Source organism: Daphnia magna, linkage group LG7, assembly GCF_020631705.1.
Source record: "Daphnia magna isolate NIES linkage group LG7, ASM2063170v1.1, whole genome shotgun sequence".
NCBI classification, from domain to species: domain Eukaryota; kingdom Metazoa; phylum Arthropoda; class Branchiopoda; order Diplostraca; family Daphniidae; genus Daphnia; species Daphnia magna.
Genome location: NC_059188.1, coordinates 12,259,551 through 12,277,605, shown reverse-complemented (window position 1 = coordinate 12,277,605; position 18,055 = coordinate 12,259,551). Strand labels below are relative to the sequence as shown.

Sequence of the window (18,055 nt, the reverse complement as noted above, 5' to 3'; positions counted from 1 at the left end):
ATTATTTTCTTTGGCTATTTAGCGCCATCTAACGCTAGTTGAAAGTCCTATCCAATGCTAGGAAAAAATATTCGAATGCCAGTAAACGGTCAGCAATTTTTTTTGCATTCGTTTTCAAAAATTAAAGTAATAATTGCATTCAATGACATGTAGATTTTCGTTTTCTTTAAAAAAATTCATATTATTCAAATCGAGTTCATGTTTGTAAACGTTCAGAGTGCCCCCGGAAGAGACGGCACCAATTTGAAACGACCTCGAAGGTGTGGTAATGGTTCCCGGAAACTGAAATTTACATTATCGTAGGATGCAGGCGAATACAAGTGTTCTACTATTAAGATGGGTAACAGTAAATCAGGCCGTGCGTGCAAATTTAAGTTGCTTTTCTTGTTAATGGAAGCGGATGTATGCATACAGACTGAGCAGAAAACGCAATGGGCTCCATCCCAGTATCGAAATTGGCTACAAGAAAATAGCTTCAATTGCATATTCATCGTGGGTTAATGGAGGAAAAGAAAATATATGTTTCACGCCATTTTGCACCGGTAAAGGCTAAAGGAGTGGAGCTGGGCGAAAAGAAGGTTACAAAAGGAATTTGCCATTTTCGAGGCCACTTTCACCCATAAGCAGACGTTTTCTTCTTCGTGCGTGTTTGGGGTGCAGTGTGGCACCGCCGCCAAAATCTTCCGATTCTTTTTGGGAGGAGAAATGAAATGACCCGAGAGGAATTGGATTCTTCTCTCTCTCTCTCTCTCTCCCTCTTGGCGAATGGCCGTCAAAGGTCCAACGCTTGCTTACATGCATCGTCTGCATTTCTTATCATTCACACTTTGAAGAGCACCTGTTTTGGTTTCATTCACCATCAGTAGATGGGCAAGATCCACACGTCAGCCTTAAGATGGCGTTCGTGTAGAAACCGTACCCATTCTATCTAATGCAAGAAAAAATAAATTGACGCAAAAAACCTCACATTCAGGACTTTTTTTCAAAAGTAAAACAAAAAATCGTAAAATTATTCAGGAATTGAACCGTATTGTTAAGTAAGGCATTGTCTAGTGGCTCGAAGGGGTTGGTAAAAGGCACAAGATGGAGGTAAAAGCCAAGTAAAAGAGTAGGCCGCCGCTAGAGAGAGCTACTGAACATTCGTATATTATCAAAGACAGTGGGGTGGATAGGATATAACACACAGTGGTGTTTTGAGCAAGTATGGCGGCTCTCAGCAGAAGCAGCAGAGACGACGGCTGGCCGCTCCGTTTGACAGTGAGCTAAAGCTGTTTGTGTGTGTGTGTGTGTGTGTGGAAGAGAGCAGAGAAAACGATTTTCTAGTTTTCACACCGACTGATTATCTCGTTCGAAGGATAACATAAGGAATCGTCAAGTTATCTACGTGTGTGTGTGTGTGTGTGTGTGTGTGAGTGAGTGAGTGAGTGAGAGTGAGTGATGGCTGCATCACTGTAGTGGGTCGGGCCGAACCTCGTATCTTCTTCTTGTTTTCTTTTTCTCATCTCTCCATTCGGTGCTCTCATGAACAAACGCACATGGATTATTGTCGATAGGAATTGTGCCTAGAATCTCTTTGGACTTGGTTGGTGGATTTGCTCAGCACCTCCACCACAATCGTTGTGTTGCCACCCAGGCACTCCCCATCAAAACGGATAATAGGAGCCAAAAAGATATATCCAGTAACACTTCAGCCACAATAGGGAACAAGGCGCCGAACGGGCGGTCGACCGGATCGCCGAAAGAGTCCGGCACCGCGGTCACCAGTGTCAAACTAGTGGCTGTGCCCAGCCCCAACAAGCTCACCACCTCTCAACCCCTGGTATGCCTGACTCGTAAACTTGCCTCAGCTCAACCAATCTGTAGCTCACCTTCACCAACGTGGCAGGTGTATTCTCACCCACCAGCCTTCACAGACCGATGAACTTGTGATTGGTGTTGGATGACCTAGCAGTCACCTTTGAACTGGCCACATTGACCCTGTCTGGTCTGGCCAGACTGCTAAGCCCATTTATTAATACTTGATGCATCTAATGCCTATGTTTTGATCTTTCTTAGAAACAGGTTCAGTCAAAGAGTGGAGGCGGCCGGCCGAAACCGCAGTCGGTCGAAAAACAGAGCTACGTCGCCTATGCGGCGGGTGAAACGACGGATCGCCAGCAGCCGCAGCATCCGCCGAGCCGCCGCAGCTGGTCGACGGCCATCGTCATGGGCTGCTTCGGCCGCAGCTCCTCCAAATCGGATGCGGAGGAGAGCAAACGGCGTAAAGAGGCCAACAAGAAGATCAACCAGCAAATACAAAAGGACAAGCAAGTCTACAGGGCAACACATCGGCTTCTTCTGCTCGGTATTTGTCCTGATTATACTACAAGTTTATCATGCTTTAAATTTTGATCTTTTATTCCACATCCCCTTTGGTGTTCTTGTCTTATTATTTGCTGTTTGTCGTTTCGCTAATCTTCCTTACTGATACCCGCGACCTCTACCAATAATTTGATCATGATTGTATTATTCAGGAGCCGGTGAATCGGGCAAGAGCACCATAGTCAAACAGATGAGGATTCTCCACGTTGACGGATTTAGCGAGGAGTAAGTTTTCTTTATCCTGAGACCCCGCATCTTTCTTTTTCCACCCTCCCACTAGTTGTGCCTTTTCCGTTTTTTTTTTTCCTTTTTCTGATCATCTTAAGCGTGAATCTTGAGGAAAGGTATTCAGGATTAGACGATGGGACTGAACTTCTTCTTTTTCTTCTTGTTTCTATTTGAGCAAAACGGCGAGATGAATGGTAGAGTGGAGCGGGCACAAGTGGGTGCGAAAAATCGACAAACACATACAGGGCCCAGCAATAGTTTTTGAGAAAAGAGAGGTGGATGGGCGGAGCCACTGATTCCTCGTAGAGAAAGCCCCGAGAGAAAAGAGGAAAAAGAGTTTTTTTTTTTCTTTTCCTTCTTCGTCTTCTTCCCCCCTGTGTATGTCTGCGTGCGTGCGTGTGTCGCGCATCGATCGGTAGCTGATATCTCCTCCCCCACACCCATTTCATCCTCTACTCTACCTCCTCCCTTTCTCTCTCTCCCGTTTTCGTTCGTTCCGTCTCTCGCTATATATCGTGTGTGTGTGTGTGTGTGTACTGTACACACACACACATACACCAGCGTTTTGTACCTTATAGGTTAGAGAGAGAGAGAGAGTCTGGAAGCGGTTCTTTTTATAGTTCATATGGCCACTCCTACTACTCTGCTCATAACGTGAACTCTTTCTCGAGCTGATCACGTGACTGCATCGATCCTTTCTCCATCCCTGCTTTTGCCTTCTCTCTCACTCTTCTCCCCTCCATCTATTCATCTCCCTTTTCCTTTTACACACTCTTTTCGGGTGTGTGTGTGTGTGTGTGTGTGCGTGTCTCTCTCAATCATTGCATTAATGAGCAAAGATCTTTCGTGTCACCCACCGCCACCACAGCCCATCTAACAAACGGACCCATCATCACCAAACAAACAGACACGTACACACAACAAGAAAAAGAAATAAGAAGATTTTCTTTTATCGCAAGGGTAGTGGTAGGGCGAAAAGAGAAGGAGAATACTCGTCTTGTGTGTAGGTAGTAGATGGTTGTTGTTGCTGCTTCTGCGGCATTGGCCATCTGGACGCAGCAGACATCGTCATATGGGCTTGGTGTTTGATAGTTTTCACCTTTACCTCTCATTGTCGTTCTCTCTCGCCCTACTCCTTACTTTAACCGATAGATAGAGCAGCCAGTAGTAGCCGCTTTCCCCTCAATGACATTCATTTGAAATTTTTTAGAAAAGGGGAGACAAATGGCTACGAAAGAGAGAGAGAGAGAGAGAGGCAACAACGCTGCACACACACCTTGACGAAATTATTATGATTATTATGCATATGTACATACTGCAGAGGGGCTTACCTCCATGTGACGTCCATTGCCGTTCTTTTTTCTTCAGTGGGGTGGGAGGTATTTAACAAAGCGTAAAGAAATCACAAGCCAAACATTTTTCCAGGTTTCCAATCATTCAATGTTTTTTATGGTTTTTTTTTTTTTTTTCCCCTTCCCTTGTAACGATTTCTTCCTCTCTCTTTTTGCGAGCTGCTGAAAGCAGTCGAAGGATGGAAGGAGGGACCGGAAGAAGAAGAAGAAAAGGAGGAGGCAAAGGGAATATATCAATAAGACGGTCGGGTTGGGGTGGGTGAGTGGGAGTTTTCGGCAAGGAAGGTGGGGTTATAGTGTGTATCTGTGTGTGTGTGTGCGTGTGTATAGTATAGTGACGGTTGCCATGGAAACGCATGATTCTATTTCTGGCCTTTCGTCGTCATCGGATCAAATCTCCCAAGACAACAACCCCATGTTGTCTGCGTGCGTTTAACATGGTGTGTGTGTGTGTGTGTTTTTAGGGTGAGAAAAAAGAAAGAAAAAGAATAAGAGTATGAAGACGTTGTTATGTCTGTTGCGACGGGGAATCACTCACGTGGGGACCGTGACAGAAATATCATTCAAAAATGAGTCCAAGTCTATTTTTTGACTGAAACATTTGTCTTATCTTTTTTTCCAGAATTTTGTTTGTTTTGTTTGCTTATATTCATCTCTTTTTTCTCCCCCTTTTCTTTTCTTTTCAGGGAGAAGATACAAAAGATTGAAGACATCAAAAAGAATATACGTGATGCCATCCTGGTAAAATTATTATTCACATAACAAAACAGACTAATGTGGAAATCTGTTGAATTCAATTGTTCATTGTTGTTTTGTGTTGCCGTTATTTGTTTCGACGTTTTTCCTCGCAGACAATAACAGGAGCCATGAGCACGCTAACGCCGCCCGTCTCGTTGGAGAATCCTGCCAATCAGTTTAGAGTCGATTACATTCAGGACGTTGCCTCGCAGCCGGATTTTGATTATCCACCTGTAAGAGTGTTGACCTATAACCGGCGTCTGTAACGTTTTTCTCAACCCTCCCCTCTCTCCTATCCTATTTTGACTGGCCTTTGCTCAGCTACCAAAGATCAATAATCCTCCTATACTCTCACATCCACTGATGTCATGACCAAGATTTTTTTTTCTCATTGTTTCAATTATTTTGTTTTTTCTTACACCATCTCCCTAGGAATTCTACGATTATACAGAGGTTCTATGGCAAGACAGGGGCGTTCAAGCCTGCTACGAACGCTCAAACGAGTACCAGCTGATTGATTGTGCCAAATAGTAAATATTCGATTTGCATTGAATTCATTTTTTTCTTTTCGGATAAAACCGTAACTTTGATTTCTTTAAATTGCCATTAAAACAAAACAAAAACACAGTTTTCTGGATCGAGTGCACATCGTTAAACGGTCCGATTACACACCTACCGAACAGGACATCCTACGTTGTCGTGTCTTGACATCCGGTATTTTTGAGACGAGGTTCCAGGTCGACAAAGTCAACTTTCAGTAATATGATCAATTTTGTTCCCTTTTTATTGATATTTGTTTGTTTAATTTGGGCTTGCGGGTGTCCCGTGTGATAGGCCATGCACTAAATTGACGTATTTGTTTTGCGTGTGTTCCACCAATTCCACTTTTGACCCTGCACAGTATGTTTGACGTGGGCGGTCAGCGGGACGAGCGGCGTAAATGGATCCAGTGCTTCAATGACGTCACTGCCATCATCTTCGTGACGGCCTGTTCGTCGTACAACATGGTCCTGCGCGAAGATCCCAGCCAAAACAGACTTCGCGAATCCCTTGACCTTTTCAAATCCATTTGGAATAACCGGTGGCTCAGGACGATATCTGTTATTCTTTTTCTCAACAAACAGGCACGAGAACTTATAAATATCAACAGCTCATTCATTGCCAATAAAGATCTCTTAATTAATGCAGGATTTGCTGGCGGAGAAAGTTCGAGCCGGCAAATCTCGTCTGGATGAATACTTTCCCGATTTTTCACGTTACGTCACCCCACCAGATGCCGCTACCGAACCTGGAGAAGATGCAGAGGTCACTTCTTGTTACCCCCCTTTTTTTTTTTTATTAATTTAATTATTTATGTCTGGTCGACAAAAAATGTTAAACATTTTTTAATCCTCATTTTACAGGTGGTAAGAGCAAAGTATTTTATCCGAGATGAGTTCCTCCGTATTTCAACGGCCTCTGGTGATGGCAAGCATTATTGTTACCCTCATTTCACCTGCGCCGTAGACACGGAGAATATCCGGCGTGTCTTTAACGACTGCCGAGACATCATCCAACGGATGCATCTCCGACAGTATGAACTCCTTTGAAAAATGAAGGGAAACAAAAAAAAACTAAAGGAAAAATTGCCACTCGCGCACATTTAAGGAAAGAAAGGAAGAAAAAAAAAACAAAACAAACCTGTCCCGCCATCCTCCCTCCTCTTATCCCCAGCACACACACCTTATGCACGTTACCACCCGCTTCGGTGTGATTCATTTCCTCTTCGTCAACGATCCTCCTCGTTCTTTCCTTTTCCCTCTCGCCTGTCCTCTTTTTACCTTCCCATCGAGTCATTGGCGTTTCATATAGTACTATATTATATATCCTTCCCCTCAACTCCATCCACTCGATATGCCAAGAAAGAAAAAGCGGACGAGGAGATCAAAGTTCTTCTTCTTCTGTCACACACACACACTGACTCTCTCTCTGTCTGTCGTTCTTTCTCCACGTCCATAATTTGAATATGATCGTGACGCACAAACAAACCCAAAACAAGCAGCAGCTACTGAGGGAGAGAGAAAATGTGAAACACAAAACACACAAATTCACAGAAGAAGATGTGTGAAAGAAGGAAAAGAAACCATTTCGTGTGTGTGTGTGTGTGTGTGTGTGTGTGTGTGAGAGCCAGAGTGAGTGTGAGTGGAATGTCACGGTGTCTGTGTGCGCGCAGTGCGTTTTGTTCTCGCTCTTTTTCTTCTTGTCGAAGAAAAAAACAAAACAAATTCCGGATTGGATTTTATTGTTTTCTTTTGAAGGAGGAAAGGTATCGGAAGAAAAAGAAGAGGAAAGAAAAAAAAATATGTAAATCCCGCGGTGTCATTTTATTTTTTATTTTATTTTGTTAATTGGGCTCCGTGTGATTATTTGCAAAAAGATGAACAAAATGGAATCTTCGTCGTCTTTTCCTACCCATTGCAAAAGAAGAAAAAAGAAGGCGATTCGTTTTTAAAGATAACACAAATTTCGTACATGTATTTTTTAGGTTGAATATGTGTTCAGCAACCACAACAAAATGAAGAAAGAAAATACCCTCAACAACAAAAACAACAAATTGTCACCTTTCATTTTCCATCCTCCATTTTTGCGACTCCCACCAGATGCGCGCGGGGGGCGATTGGGTTCGATAAAAAAAAAAGTAAATTTACTTGAAAAACTCAAAATGAGTTTTACCTGAAGGGTGAAAAAAAAAATTTTCAAAAAACATTGAAAAAGAAACGTATCTTGTGTCAAATGAGGCCAGTGTTTTTCGTATACCCTATCGCCCCCTTCTCTCGTCCGTGTGCTCCATTTGAAAAAGAAAAGAAAGAAAAAAAAAAAGGAAAAATCAAATTTTGGTTCTTAATTATTATTATTTGTCTGTGTGTGTGCGTGCGTGTGTGCGTGTCATGACGGACTGTGCGACGACAAAGTCATCCCCTCACGATCCAACCAAACAAACAAAAAAAAAAGGAGAAGAAAACAAAACGTGAGACGGTTGTAATTTTTTATTTGTTTGTGTTCGCCTCATTTGCCATTCACCTGCCAAAATTTGTTTTTATATTTTTTTCCTTCTTCTAATTCTTCTTTTCTTTAATAAAAGAAAAAAAAAAGAAAAAAAAAAAAAGAATGGAGACATTTGACCTTTCCCTCCCCCTCGTCACTTATATATGTATATACTATACATGTATATGTCTTTAAAAAAATCTTTTTATTATTCGAGGACACCAAACTTATTTTGAAAATTATTGTTTTAGCAGTGACTTACGTTGCCAAGAAAAGGAATGAAATGTTTTTTCTTCTGTTGGTTATACTTTTATGTTGTTCTTAAAAGTCGTATTGATGATCCCCTTCCCACCATGAAAGTTGAAATTGGGCGATGGATCGTGTCAAATTTCTCTCTCTCTTTCGCAATCCCAAACGGTTGTCGTCATCCGCTTGCACAAGACTTTAGAAGCTAAAACGTTAAAAACCACGGACTAAATTCTTAAACTTAAAAGAAAAATCGCAGCTAAACTAATTTGATATTAATTTTATCATTTTTTTTTTCAAACTAAATCTGGCCATTGTTTTGTTTTTTTCTTATTTTGAAATTTGAGTTGAATCTCCTTTTTTTGTTTTTGGCCGCTAACTTGAAAAGCTAACATGTTAAAATTCGTACTTGATGTACATTCTATTTTTTCCAGGCATGCTATCAATTGAATCTGTTTATCCACCAGAATCTTCAGTAGAGAGAAAGAAAGAGAGAGAGAGAGTTAAGAGATATGTGACGCCCTGCGATGGCAAAAAAAAAAAAAAAAAAAAAAAAAAGATAAGATGAAAACAAGTATTTTTACGTCCATTTCGATTGTGTAATCCCCCATCCCATGCTCCTTTTTTTCGTGAGAAAAAAAAAGGAATATCGGCAAAATTGTTTGTTTTTTTATTCACGATCCCAGTGTCTCCTTCTCTCGCTCCCCAAATCCCTCCCCCATGTCCCCCGCCACACACAGACATGAAAACACCAAGCATCTTTACCGTCGATTTTTTTTTTCAAAAACCCGTGACGTTATTGTATATTGTGTACTTGTGAATAAAATTTATGACGTCATCTTTAACTAAAAACTACCCTAGCCATTTTCTAGTCTTCCTTACGCTATAGAGATGGCGTTGATGTTAGCTACTTGAACCGTCTGCTTGGAAGGAAAACATGAATTCGTGATCGTGAATAAAACCAAAGGTAGTATTCTGTTCAATTCCGAGCATGATGAACCGGCGATTCGTTCGCATTCTGGGGTTGCTTGTGCTATTGACACAGAATCTCAATATTATTGAGACCACGGATATCAACGGTGAAGGCCGTCAAAAAGATGTGAACGTCACACATTTGGAGACCGTGAAAGATGAGAAGCCAAATTCATCCAACGTGTCAGCATTTCCCGTAGCTAATAATGACACGTTAGTTTCTGGATTTTTTCTAAACGTATTGAACATACCTTGTGATGTAAAACTTTCTTTTATCAACTTTAATTTTGCAGTTTCTTCAGCCATCACCCATCTCGGAATGAGCTTGATCCTGCCCTGCCAGGCAAAGGTTCAGCTGAAGAAGAGCATCACAATTCCCTCTCAATATTCTTAGTGCTTGTTCTGCTTGGTATCTGCATACTTTTGATCCATGTCATGCTCAAATTTCACTTTCACTATGTGCCTGAAAGTGTTGCAGTTATCTTTGTTGGTAAAATACTATACTTCATATTTCTTTTCAGTAAAATCTACATAATCATATTTGTTATTGTTGATCAGGTGCATTGATTGGGCTATTTTTAAAGCTTATGTCATACCAGCATGTTGCTGATTGGGCTAAAGAAGCAGCTTTTTCTCCTACCATTTTTTTTCTTGTTCTTCTGCCACCCATCATCTTTGAATCGGGCTACAATTTACACAAGGTGTAACACCAGTTTATATTATTAATGTGATTAATTTGACTGAATTGATTTTTTAAATATTCAATTACAGGGTAATTTTTTCCAAAATATTGGGTCCATTACAGTTTTTGCCGTATTCGGGACTCTGATCTCAGCCGTGATTGTCGGAAGCGGAGTTTATGTTTTAGGACTGGTAATTAAGAATGAGAAATATGGAACATCATCCAGATTGATAAATTTAACATTTAACGTGTTAATTTTAGGCAGATATAGCTTACAAATTGAGTTTTATCGAGAGCTTTGCATTTGGCTCGCTCATAAGTGCAGTGGATCCTGTTGCAACACTAGCCATCTTTCAAGCCCTTGATGTAGATCCGGTGTTGAATATGCTTGTGTTCGGGGAGAGCATTCTTAACGATGCCGTCGCCATTGTGCTGACAACTACAATCCTTGAAATCGATTCCCCTGAAATGAATGACATGTCCGGTGGTCAGCTAGTATTGCACGGTGTTGGCCGATTTTGCCTTATGTTCTTCGCCTCGGCCGCCATAGGAGTGGCCTGCGCACTAACCAGCGCTTTGATATCCTTTTCAGCGATTAGTTAAAAAATATTTTCTGAAATTTTGCCACGTTATTCCTTAACCACAATGAACTTGTTGAAATATGTCGAATTGCGACGTAATCCTTCCCTAGAATTCAGCATGATGATGGTGTTCACCTACCTGCCTTATGCACTGGCTGAAGGTATCCACTTATCGGGCATCATGGCCATCCTCTTTTGCGGGATAGTCATGTCCCACTACACCCACTATAATCTATCGCCGATAACACAAATAACAATGAAGCAGACCATGCGGACGATCGCTTTCATTGCTGGTTAGTTAATGTGTTCTGTCTTTTGATTTCGTAATGAAAAATAATTCTTTTGTTTCCATAGAAACGTCAGTATTTGCCTACTTAGGCCTTGGTATTTTTAGCTTTCCTCATCGGTTCGAACCCGCACTCGTCATATGGAGCATTGTTCTATGTTTATTAGGTAAGTATTCAATCAAGAACTTTTAAATTAAAGCAAGCACGTAGATTACTAATATGATTCCTTGATATGATCAGGACGATTGGTAAATATTTTTCCTCTCTCAGCCCTGGTCAACCGCTTCCGTCAGCATAAAATAACGAAAAAAATGGTGCGAACTCGTTCTTTATCTTGATTGCTGTTGCTAACTATTTTTCGTGATCCTTGGGCATTGCCTTTGGTCCGCGGATCAATTAGATGTTCATCATGTGGTTCAGTGGCTTGCGAGGTGCCATCGCCTACGCACTGTCGCTTCATCTTGAATTCGAAATGGAGACAAGACGTGTTATAGTCACTACCACACTTGTTATTGTTCTCTTTACGATATTAGTGCTCGGAGGGTCTACTATGCCGCTATTGAAATGCCTTAAAAGTAATTTATCTGTGTGTTTTATTTTCTTCATTTTTCTTGACGACGCTACTTTTGTTTGAATAGGCAAAAGTCCGATTCGCAACAGACTAAGAAAAAGTGGTGCTCCAGTAAACGCGACGTTAAGCAAGACACTGAAGCTGGATCAGCCTCTGGAGTCGGACGTACTATCTGAGATGACGGAAGAAGAAATGGATGTCACTTTGATCCAGCAGCAGCAAGCTCTCAGTGGTTTCATTCGATTTGATTTGCAGTATCTGTTCCCCATTTTCACGCACCGTTTTTCACGGAATGAAGTTCGTGAGTGTCGCCAGCAAATGTCAAATTTAGCTAGTCAGTGGCAACAAGCCGTCCGCTCGTCGCCAGCAGCTGTATCTTCGTCCACACAACCAGTTGCTACGTCTCAGCTGAACAACAGTGAAGCAAACAATATTTCTGAATGAAAGGTAAAGCCTGCCAAAAAGGAAAAGAACCTTTCAATACTTTCTTGCACTTTGTACCTCTCTGTATATTTATTGGTGAAAGACTAAAAGAGAAAGCTGTTTTTTGTAAACCGTTTCATTGGCGCCTTTATAGATTAAAAAGAAAAGGACTTGAATCAAGTCTCAATGCAAATAAATTCTTAAAAAGCTCTAATGATTTCCCGAGATAGTTCATCAATTAGGCATGCCGAATGTAGAGAAAGAAATAGATTCAAGGAAACGGTATATTCTTTTCAAACTAGAAAAAAATTTAAGCATACAGGCGTTAGGCTTTGTCTAATGCCAAACCTATTCAAGTGGTGGCTTTCAGTGTTAGAAATTCCGACATTTTGTACCAAGTGCCTATTCAGCAATCCCTTATTTCATGATTCAAGATTTCAAGCCTATCAGGCCTTAATTGGGAAAGACATCTGGTGGACAAATATCCTACTATTTACATTTTTGCCATCCATTGTTATGTTACCACTTGTAACCAAGTGGTATCCAAGTTTTGTAATCTCCCCTACTTTTTGGGTTTCCAAGGATATTTGCCATAGTCTAATGGTATTTTATTTACATATTAAGTAAATCTACTGTTATTTGTGTGGTGAAGGCGAAATATTTTAGATTGATTGTCTTTTATACAACAAAGTTTCCTGTTGTTCTCAGCTAGGCAACCTACTGAACCTTAAAATTGTGAGCAACCCACATCAATCTTTTGCCATGCGATTGTTAATCAATGTAGTTTTTGAACTACTATCAAGGATTCATTCACTTTGTGTTGAGTACCGTCAAGCATCACCATTTCAGAATCCTTCCCCTCATCTCTACTTAGCGCAAGTATTTCCAGACTTCAATATCATAACCACATTTTGGTACTCTAAGTTTCTTTGTTATCTAGTATTGCCTTACAATGCTTTAACTTTCTACCATTGGACTGTGACATTTTATTATCTTTCTGCTGCAAAATTGACATCCTGACAATTTATCTAGCTCTAACCAACAAGACATGTAAGTTGACTTGTATTCATTGCTATAATAACATCAAAAATATTCCATTTTCCCTTTTGAAAAACTTCATCTTTTCCCTCAATTCATTCATTTAGAACTATCCTCTTCCCTTCAGTATGCAAACCAACCCATCATGACTATGGCCATGCTGTCTTATCTTCCTTGAGCCATCCATCTGTAAGTTCCATTCTGTATTTCATGTTTTTATTTCTGATTTGCATTTGTTTTGTAAAAAATTTTCATGCTATAAATTAACTTGTGGCCTCACATTACAGTATAGTCTAGGACAAGTGCAGCACATTCATCTTTGCATGTCTAGAATCAACCGTAACCTTGCCAGTAGCTTTCTTCCTTCTACGCAAAATCGCCGTCCGGACTATTTCCGCATTCATCTCCCCCAGGGGGCCACACATGTAAGTTAAATTATCTTCTCTGTTATAATATATCAAAAATATTTCATTTCCCATCTAAAAATGCTTCCTTTAACTAATCTATCAATAATATATTATAATCTATCTTCCTCTGCCTTCTGGTACAAGGTCAACCATCAGGATTCCGGCCTTGCTGTCTTCGCCTTCGCCTCATCGCGGTCTTCGTCTACGCTTTCTCCTCATCGCTATCTTCGTCTACGCTTTCTCCTCATCGCTATCTTCGTCTCATCCTTCGCCACATCGCCATCCTCGAGTCATCTATCCGTAAGACCAAAAAGGGGTGAAGCTCAGCAAAAAGCCCAAGGCGAATAGGCGATGGAGGAAGTTCACCGAGGAACGTCACCCTGGTATTGTTTTGTTTGGTATTGTTTTGTTTGGTTTTGTTTTGTATTGTGGTGTGTAAGTTAACCCGTTGGCTGCCACCCCGTTTGCGTCCCATTTTTTTTGTAGCTTGTAGGGACCGGGCGCTGTTCTGCCCCGTGGCCAGGGGGGAACAGTCGCCGCGCCTAAAGGCTTTGTGCCTTTAGGCGCCGTAGGCAATGCACCAGTAGGGACTTCTCTTTGTCGGTGCGGTGATAGATTCCTGGGGTGTGCATTCCCGGAATGGTTTCTATCACCGTGTCAGCCCGGACTTGTCTTCGGACAAGTCCCACCTTGTTCGTGGATCCATCTGACGCGAAGCGTAGCAACTGTAGTAAAGCAACCTACGGGTTGTATGGCCTGGCAGCCAACGGGTTAACTAGTTAGTTGTATGTTGTATGTGTTTATATATGTATTAATTTATGTTGTGTTATGTAAAAAAGTGGTGGAATTGATGGGTGGAGGTGGGACAATAAAAATAATTCCTTTTAATATTTCTCATTTGTATTTCATTTTATAATGATATCATTTCTAAATAACACCAAAGATATTTGTTAACTCAATTGATCTCGTCGATAAAGTATTTAACTAATCACACTTGTTTACAATTCTACAGACATTAACTTATTGTCATGAAAAACCCTCAAAGAATCTTTACAACCTTAAAAGATATTTTTTTATTCGATTTTTACAGTATTCTTCACCATGTGACAACCACAGTCAACAATGAACACAATGACAAGACCAAAATATCAACCTTCCCTTAACCTCTTACGTGTGAGCTTACAATTCATCAACACAAGAATGATACTAAAGATCTTTTATTTACAGTGACAACCAAACATCTGTGGCATTGCATACTGTCACAGAAATTTCCTGTGGTCACCACAGCACATCAGGTAGAGTTCGAAGACCTAAAGGTACAGTTAATAAAGTAATACTGTTAATGGTTATTTGTAACTTTACCTTATACTACCTGCAAGAAACTAGGAAATTTATGTTAGAAAAGATTGTAAAGAACTGTTTTTATAGAGGGCCACTTGTATAAAAATGTTATGCACTTGACTGAACGAGATGAAAAACGTGCTGGCAAAGTCAAGCCATGCTTCTGCTTTAAACCATTTTGAATACGTTTGGTACAATGTTTCTTTGAAACAAATATTGCCATAGCACCTTCAACTACTTAGTTGCTTTAAGGTGGACCTATTGTAAAGCGTAAAATAGAAAACCTACGCAAAATTCCAGGTAAAACCACGCAAAATCAGGAGTAGAAATTTAACAAGAGTTTAAAATAAGCAACCTTTCTCAGTAGACGCTGAATCCGAAATGAAACAGCTGACATTCCCTTGAAAATTATTCTGAGTTGATTATTTCTCCCCTAGATGTCTTGAAAATATGCAGCAGTGGCACAACCTACTTTGAAGTAAGGTAAGTGAAGTATGCCCCGACTTTTTTTATGACCAGATGACCGACATGATTTGACCAAATTTTCTACTAGATGGCGATGCCGATACGACGAAGTTTCAAAATATATCTTATCCTTGAGTTTGTCAAACAGTTCGTCTGCTTTGGAAATAGTTAATCTACTTTGGGAGTCGCGTTGACGTAAGCACGTAAGTGAGAATTCTTAAAAGGTTATTAGTTTTTATAATTTAAAATGGCAGTAAGGAAGCAGACCAAATGTTTCTTCTACCGATTGTTTCAGTGCTTAACCATTCTGATCTTCTGATTCCTCAATCTACAGACCTTGCTTTTATTGTCTAATATTGAACAATGTTGGTAGTGAGGTTGTGGCTTTATGAGAAACCATGATCCCTTTTCCCAGAAGGAAAGAGACTATACTGGACAGAAGCATGTCTACTAAACACGTAAAGTTCCCATTCTTTTGATTATTTTTTATTTATTTATTTTTTAAATATAAATCTTACTACACATTTCTGAGATGCAGGTAGATAATTGTAGGAAATGAAAAGAGATTGTGTTCATAAATTGTTTTGAACCTTTTCCTTGCAAATACTCTTCATCAGGCTTTCGTAGATATATCATAGTTATCTACCTTGTGGCAACCAATTGTGGCACTGCCGTAGTTGATTGCAGCTGGTTGTATTTGTAGTCTGTAAAAAGAAGATCAATACAAGCATTATGAAAAAACAAATAGCAAACCTATGTGTCTTTGAATTTAAGTTTAGGTGTGATTCATTGAAAATAGTTAGATTAGTAGTTGAGTCACAGTTGATAAATTTGATTCCACTGTTTATTCTTGCTTTTGGTTGACATATACCATTCTCATGTGTAGTTTGGTTTAGTAAAATGACAGCTCTTCACATTCCACTCAAACAGTCTGAAAAGGGAACAATATGTCATCCATTTACCTTGGAAATTTCCATTTAACAATATAATTCTAAGTGTATATAGCTTATGGATATTTACACCTAAATGTACACATACCTCAAATGACAAAGCGAAACAGTGAGCTCTGTAATGTGACTCATGGCTCAGTGGTTGAGCATCGGCGAGGTATGCTGTAATGTAAAGGTTCGAATCCTTACAGAGTCAAGTTGAAATAAAGTCTGAATTAAAAAGAATATGATAATGTCCATATGACACTTTCAAACAGTGTATGCTTAAATAAATTAGGTCCACGAAAATTTAACTATCTAGCATGCGATGTTTACAAAGTGGCAAATGAGCTACGATATGCTAATGAGACCTAATTGCCTTAATCTGTGAATAACGAACTTCCATGTGGATCAACAAAATCAACTAAGGCAATATGTACAGATAAATCATGGGAGGACAAGTGCATTGTACAAAATGAAAAACTAAATTATAAAAAAAAAAAAAAAACATTTTTGAAAAATTTTTTTAAACATTTTGTATTCGATACATGGTCTTTAAAATAAATCAAGGTAGGGGTAAACCCTACCTCAATTGAACTGGGCCCCCGGGGAGATTACCCGGGGAGTGGCTAAGAGAAGCCGGAAAAGGATGGAAGGTTTCGGACAAGTTTTTACGTGAGCGATTAACCGTTATTCGGATTTGTGGGTAGCCTCTTCGCCCTCCAATGATATCTCAGAACTTGAGGACCCCCACGTCCCCTTTCCGGACAGCGCACTCACAACCTTTACTGCTGATCACAGTAGGGGCATGACCCCCTACGGGCTTATTACGAGTCAAGGGGAAACGGGGCCACAGAAAAGAAGGGAGCCCAGATATGCACTTTAATTTATACAAATTCAAATATTGTATCTTCGGGACGGAGCAGATGCGATGAAGTGCGAATGGCTTTCTTCACAAACGTAGTATCGCTTTCCGTCTTCTATTTCTGACACAGGGAAATATACTGTAGTTACATGACATCTTTTGTGGTTGGAGTTTGCAAAAGTCGATCACGGAATCTGGAAGGAATAGGAAAACATAAATCAAAAGACAATTCAATTGATAAAAGTAAGGTTTAAGGGTAACATTACGTGATATACGACAATTAATTATGGAATATATTCCCGTGTGTTTACAACCATCATAATTTTTAGGGCATCTGGCCTTAACCAAAAATCTCTCCCAATTTGCCAAAATCATTAATCTAGATGAAAAAACCAAACAGGAAATATTTAAAAAAGTTGTAACCATATTAACTTAATCCTTTACTTCTGGTACTCACCAATGTGGCAATACTTTGGTATTTGCTTGGGACTCTTTATGAATTCAAACTGAAAGTCTCATAGCAGATCGTCAGATCATGTTGGTGTTTATTGTTTTAGGATGTGCCATCACTCTTCTATTGTAATGAAAACCAACCAGATTTGCTCATTGCTAGTGATGCATATAAAATTATAAAATAATAATAATGCTAAAAGATATTACCTACCAATATGACCCAGGTTAACACATTGGTCATCCATTTGTGAATTGCCTAAAGTAAAAAAAAAAAAGATTATTAATTATTTTACATGCTAAGAACAGAGTAATGGCCCCCATACATAATAAATTATATGATACCTTAAGTTTTGTTTTAATTCAAATACAACCTGTTAACACCCGAAGAATAGCCAACACAAATCAGCTGACCAAGAAGCCACAACGTTCTAATTCTACTGTGACAAGTCAATTAGCCACAGTGTCCACATTAAAGAATAAGATCTGTTTTACCATCCAGGGCTTGCATAATGACTGTTTGACTTTTAAGAAATGGCTGTGGTGTTTGTTGATCATAAGACAATGACTAATTAAAGCTTAAATTGCTTGTTAAATCCAAATGTTACTTCCATTACTTTTACGCTTATGCAGTTTTCTTATGCAGAAACGAACATGGTACTCGATCCCAGTTCTGTACACAGCTTCGGCCGCGGTTTAACACCATCATATTCAACGAACCAACAAACTCTAGCATCGGAAGTGGAAGTTAATGCGTCTTAGTAAATTGGTTTCTTAATGAAATCCATGGGGATTCATAATTTACGCAGGGGAAAGGCCTCTGTGAAGTTACGTTTCTTCAACGAGCACTGCAACATGTGAAATCGATGTTAAACATGGCTTATGGGAATAATACGAGGAAACACATTACCGCAGACTTCTTTCTTAACCGCACTCACTTGAAATGTCAGGCAGTCAATAATATCAGTCAGGTTGCCAAATCTGTTCAAACAGCGCCGTGGAACTGGTTGCTTAAACTCTTAAAGCCACAAGACAAACCACCTGAACCAGTCGACAACAGATGGCGTTAGTTTATGTGTCTGTCAAAAAGCAGCC

General features: G+C 39.9%; 2 protein-coding genes and 3 long non-coding RNA genes across 11 annotated transcripts; 3 read left to right on the top strand and 2 right to left on the bottom strand.

Moving 5' to 3' along the window:
- The first annotated feature begins 1,176 nt into the window (after positions 1–1,176).
- On the top strand, positions 1,177–8,801 carry LOC116926528 (guanine nucleotide-binding protein G(s) subunit alpha). Of its 2 annotated transcripts, none has more exons than XM_032933466.2 (10): positions 1,177–1,819; positions 2,062–2,344; positions 2,514–2,586; positions 4,628–4,682; positions 4,793–4,912; positions 5,112–5,209; positions 5,308–5,436; positions 5,581–5,803; positions 5,868–5,984; positions 6,083–8,801. In XM_032933466.2, the coding sequence occupies exons 2-10, from the start codon at positions 2,206–2,208 to the stop codon at positions 6,266–6,268; spliced, it is 1,140 nt and encodes a 379-aa protein (XP_032789357.1). In that variant the 5' UTR covers positions 1,177–1,819; positions 2,062–2,205; the 3' UTR covers positions 6,269–8,801. The 2 variants fall into 2 exon arrangements, with proteins under 2 accessions (XP_032789357.1, XP_032789355.1); XM_032933464.2 differs by having other exon boundaries at positions 2,056–2,344.
- Positions 8,802–8,837: 36 nt separating this feature from the next.
- LOC116926504 (sodium/hydrogen exchanger 8) lies at positions 8,838–11,679 on the top strand. The gene is made up of 10 exons (XM_032933428.2): positions 8,838–9,134; positions 9,215–9,411; positions 9,480–9,622; positions 9,693–9,794; positions 9,865–10,182; positions 10,255–10,477; positions 10,539–10,637; positions 10,712–10,785; positions 10,872–11,046; positions 11,110–11,679. The coding sequence occupies exons 1-10, from the start codon at positions 8,941–8,943 to the stop codon at positions 11,484–11,486; spliced, it is 1,902 nt and encodes a 633-aa protein (XP_032789319.2). The 5' UTR covers positions 8,838–8,940; the 3' UTR covers positions 11,487–11,679.
- Positions 11,680–13,959: 2,280 nt separating this feature from the next.
- Positions 13,960–14,734, bottom strand: LOC123474137. Of its 2 annotated transcripts, XR_006648780.1 has the most exons (3): positions 14,607–14,734; positions 14,283–14,535; positions 13,960–14,220 (listed from the first exon to the last, which is right to left on the bottom strand). It is a non-coding gene; the product is annotated as an uncharacterized LOC123474137 (long non-coding RNA). The 2 variants fall into 2 exon arrangements; XR_006648779.1 differs by having other exon boundaries at positions 14,283–14,725.
- A 214-nt stretch (positions 14,735–14,948) lies between these two features.
- Positions 14,949–15,450, top strand: LOC116926603. The gene is made up of 2 exons (XR_004396170.2): positions 14,949–15,174; positions 15,255–15,450. It is a non-coding gene; the product is annotated as an uncharacterized LOC116926603 (long non-coding RNA).
- A 952-nt stretch (positions 15,451–16,402) lies between these two features.
- LOC116926598 lies at positions 16,403–17,990 on the bottom strand. Of its 5 annotated transcripts, none has more exons than XR_006648775.1 (6): positions 17,871–17,990; positions 17,335–17,808; positions 17,171–17,219; positions 16,968–17,084; positions 16,777–16,889; positions 16,403–16,704 (listed from the first exon to the last, which is right to left on the bottom strand). It is a non-coding gene; the product is annotated as an uncharacterized LOC116926598 (long non-coding RNA). The 5 variants fall into 5 exon arrangements; XR_004396159.2 differs by having other exon boundaries at positions 17,306–17,808; positions 17,871–17,989; XR_004396161.2 differs by having other exon boundaries at positions 17,175–17,219; positions 17,306–17,808; positions 17,871–17,989.
- Between the last annotated feature and the right edge of the window lie 65 nt (positions 17,991–18,055).

What these genes read in the sequence shown, in the direction of transcription:
- LOC116926504 (XM_032933428.2), top strand. Translation starts at nt 8,941, where the DNA reads ATGATGAACCGGCGATTCGTTCGCATTCTGGGGTTGCTTGTGCTATTG. An exon ending in GACGATCGCTTTCATTGCTG is followed by an intron (nt 10,478 to 10,538) that starts GTTAGTTAATGT and finishes TTGTTTCCATAG; the next exon opens with AAACGTCAGTATTTGCCTAC. An exon ending in GCTATTGAAATGCCTTAAAA is followed by an intron (nt 11,047 to 11,109) that starts GTAATTTATCTG and finishes TTGTTTGAATAG; the next exon opens with GCAAAAGTCCGATTCGCAAC.
- LOC116926528 (XM_032933466.2), top strand. Translation starts at nt 2,206, where the DNA reads ATGGGCTGCTTCGGCCGCAGCTCCTCCAAATCGGATGCGGAGGAGAGC. An exon ending in GTTGACGGATTTAGCGAGGA is followed by an intron (nt 2,587 to 4,627) that starts GTAAGTTTTCTT and finishes TTTTCTTTTCAG; the next exon opens with GGAGAAGATACAAAAGATTG. An exon ending in AACCTGGAGAAGATGCAGAG is followed by an intron (nt 5,985 to 6,082) that starts GTCACTTCTTGT and finishes CTCATTTTACAG; the next exon opens with GTGGTAAGAGCAAAGTATTT.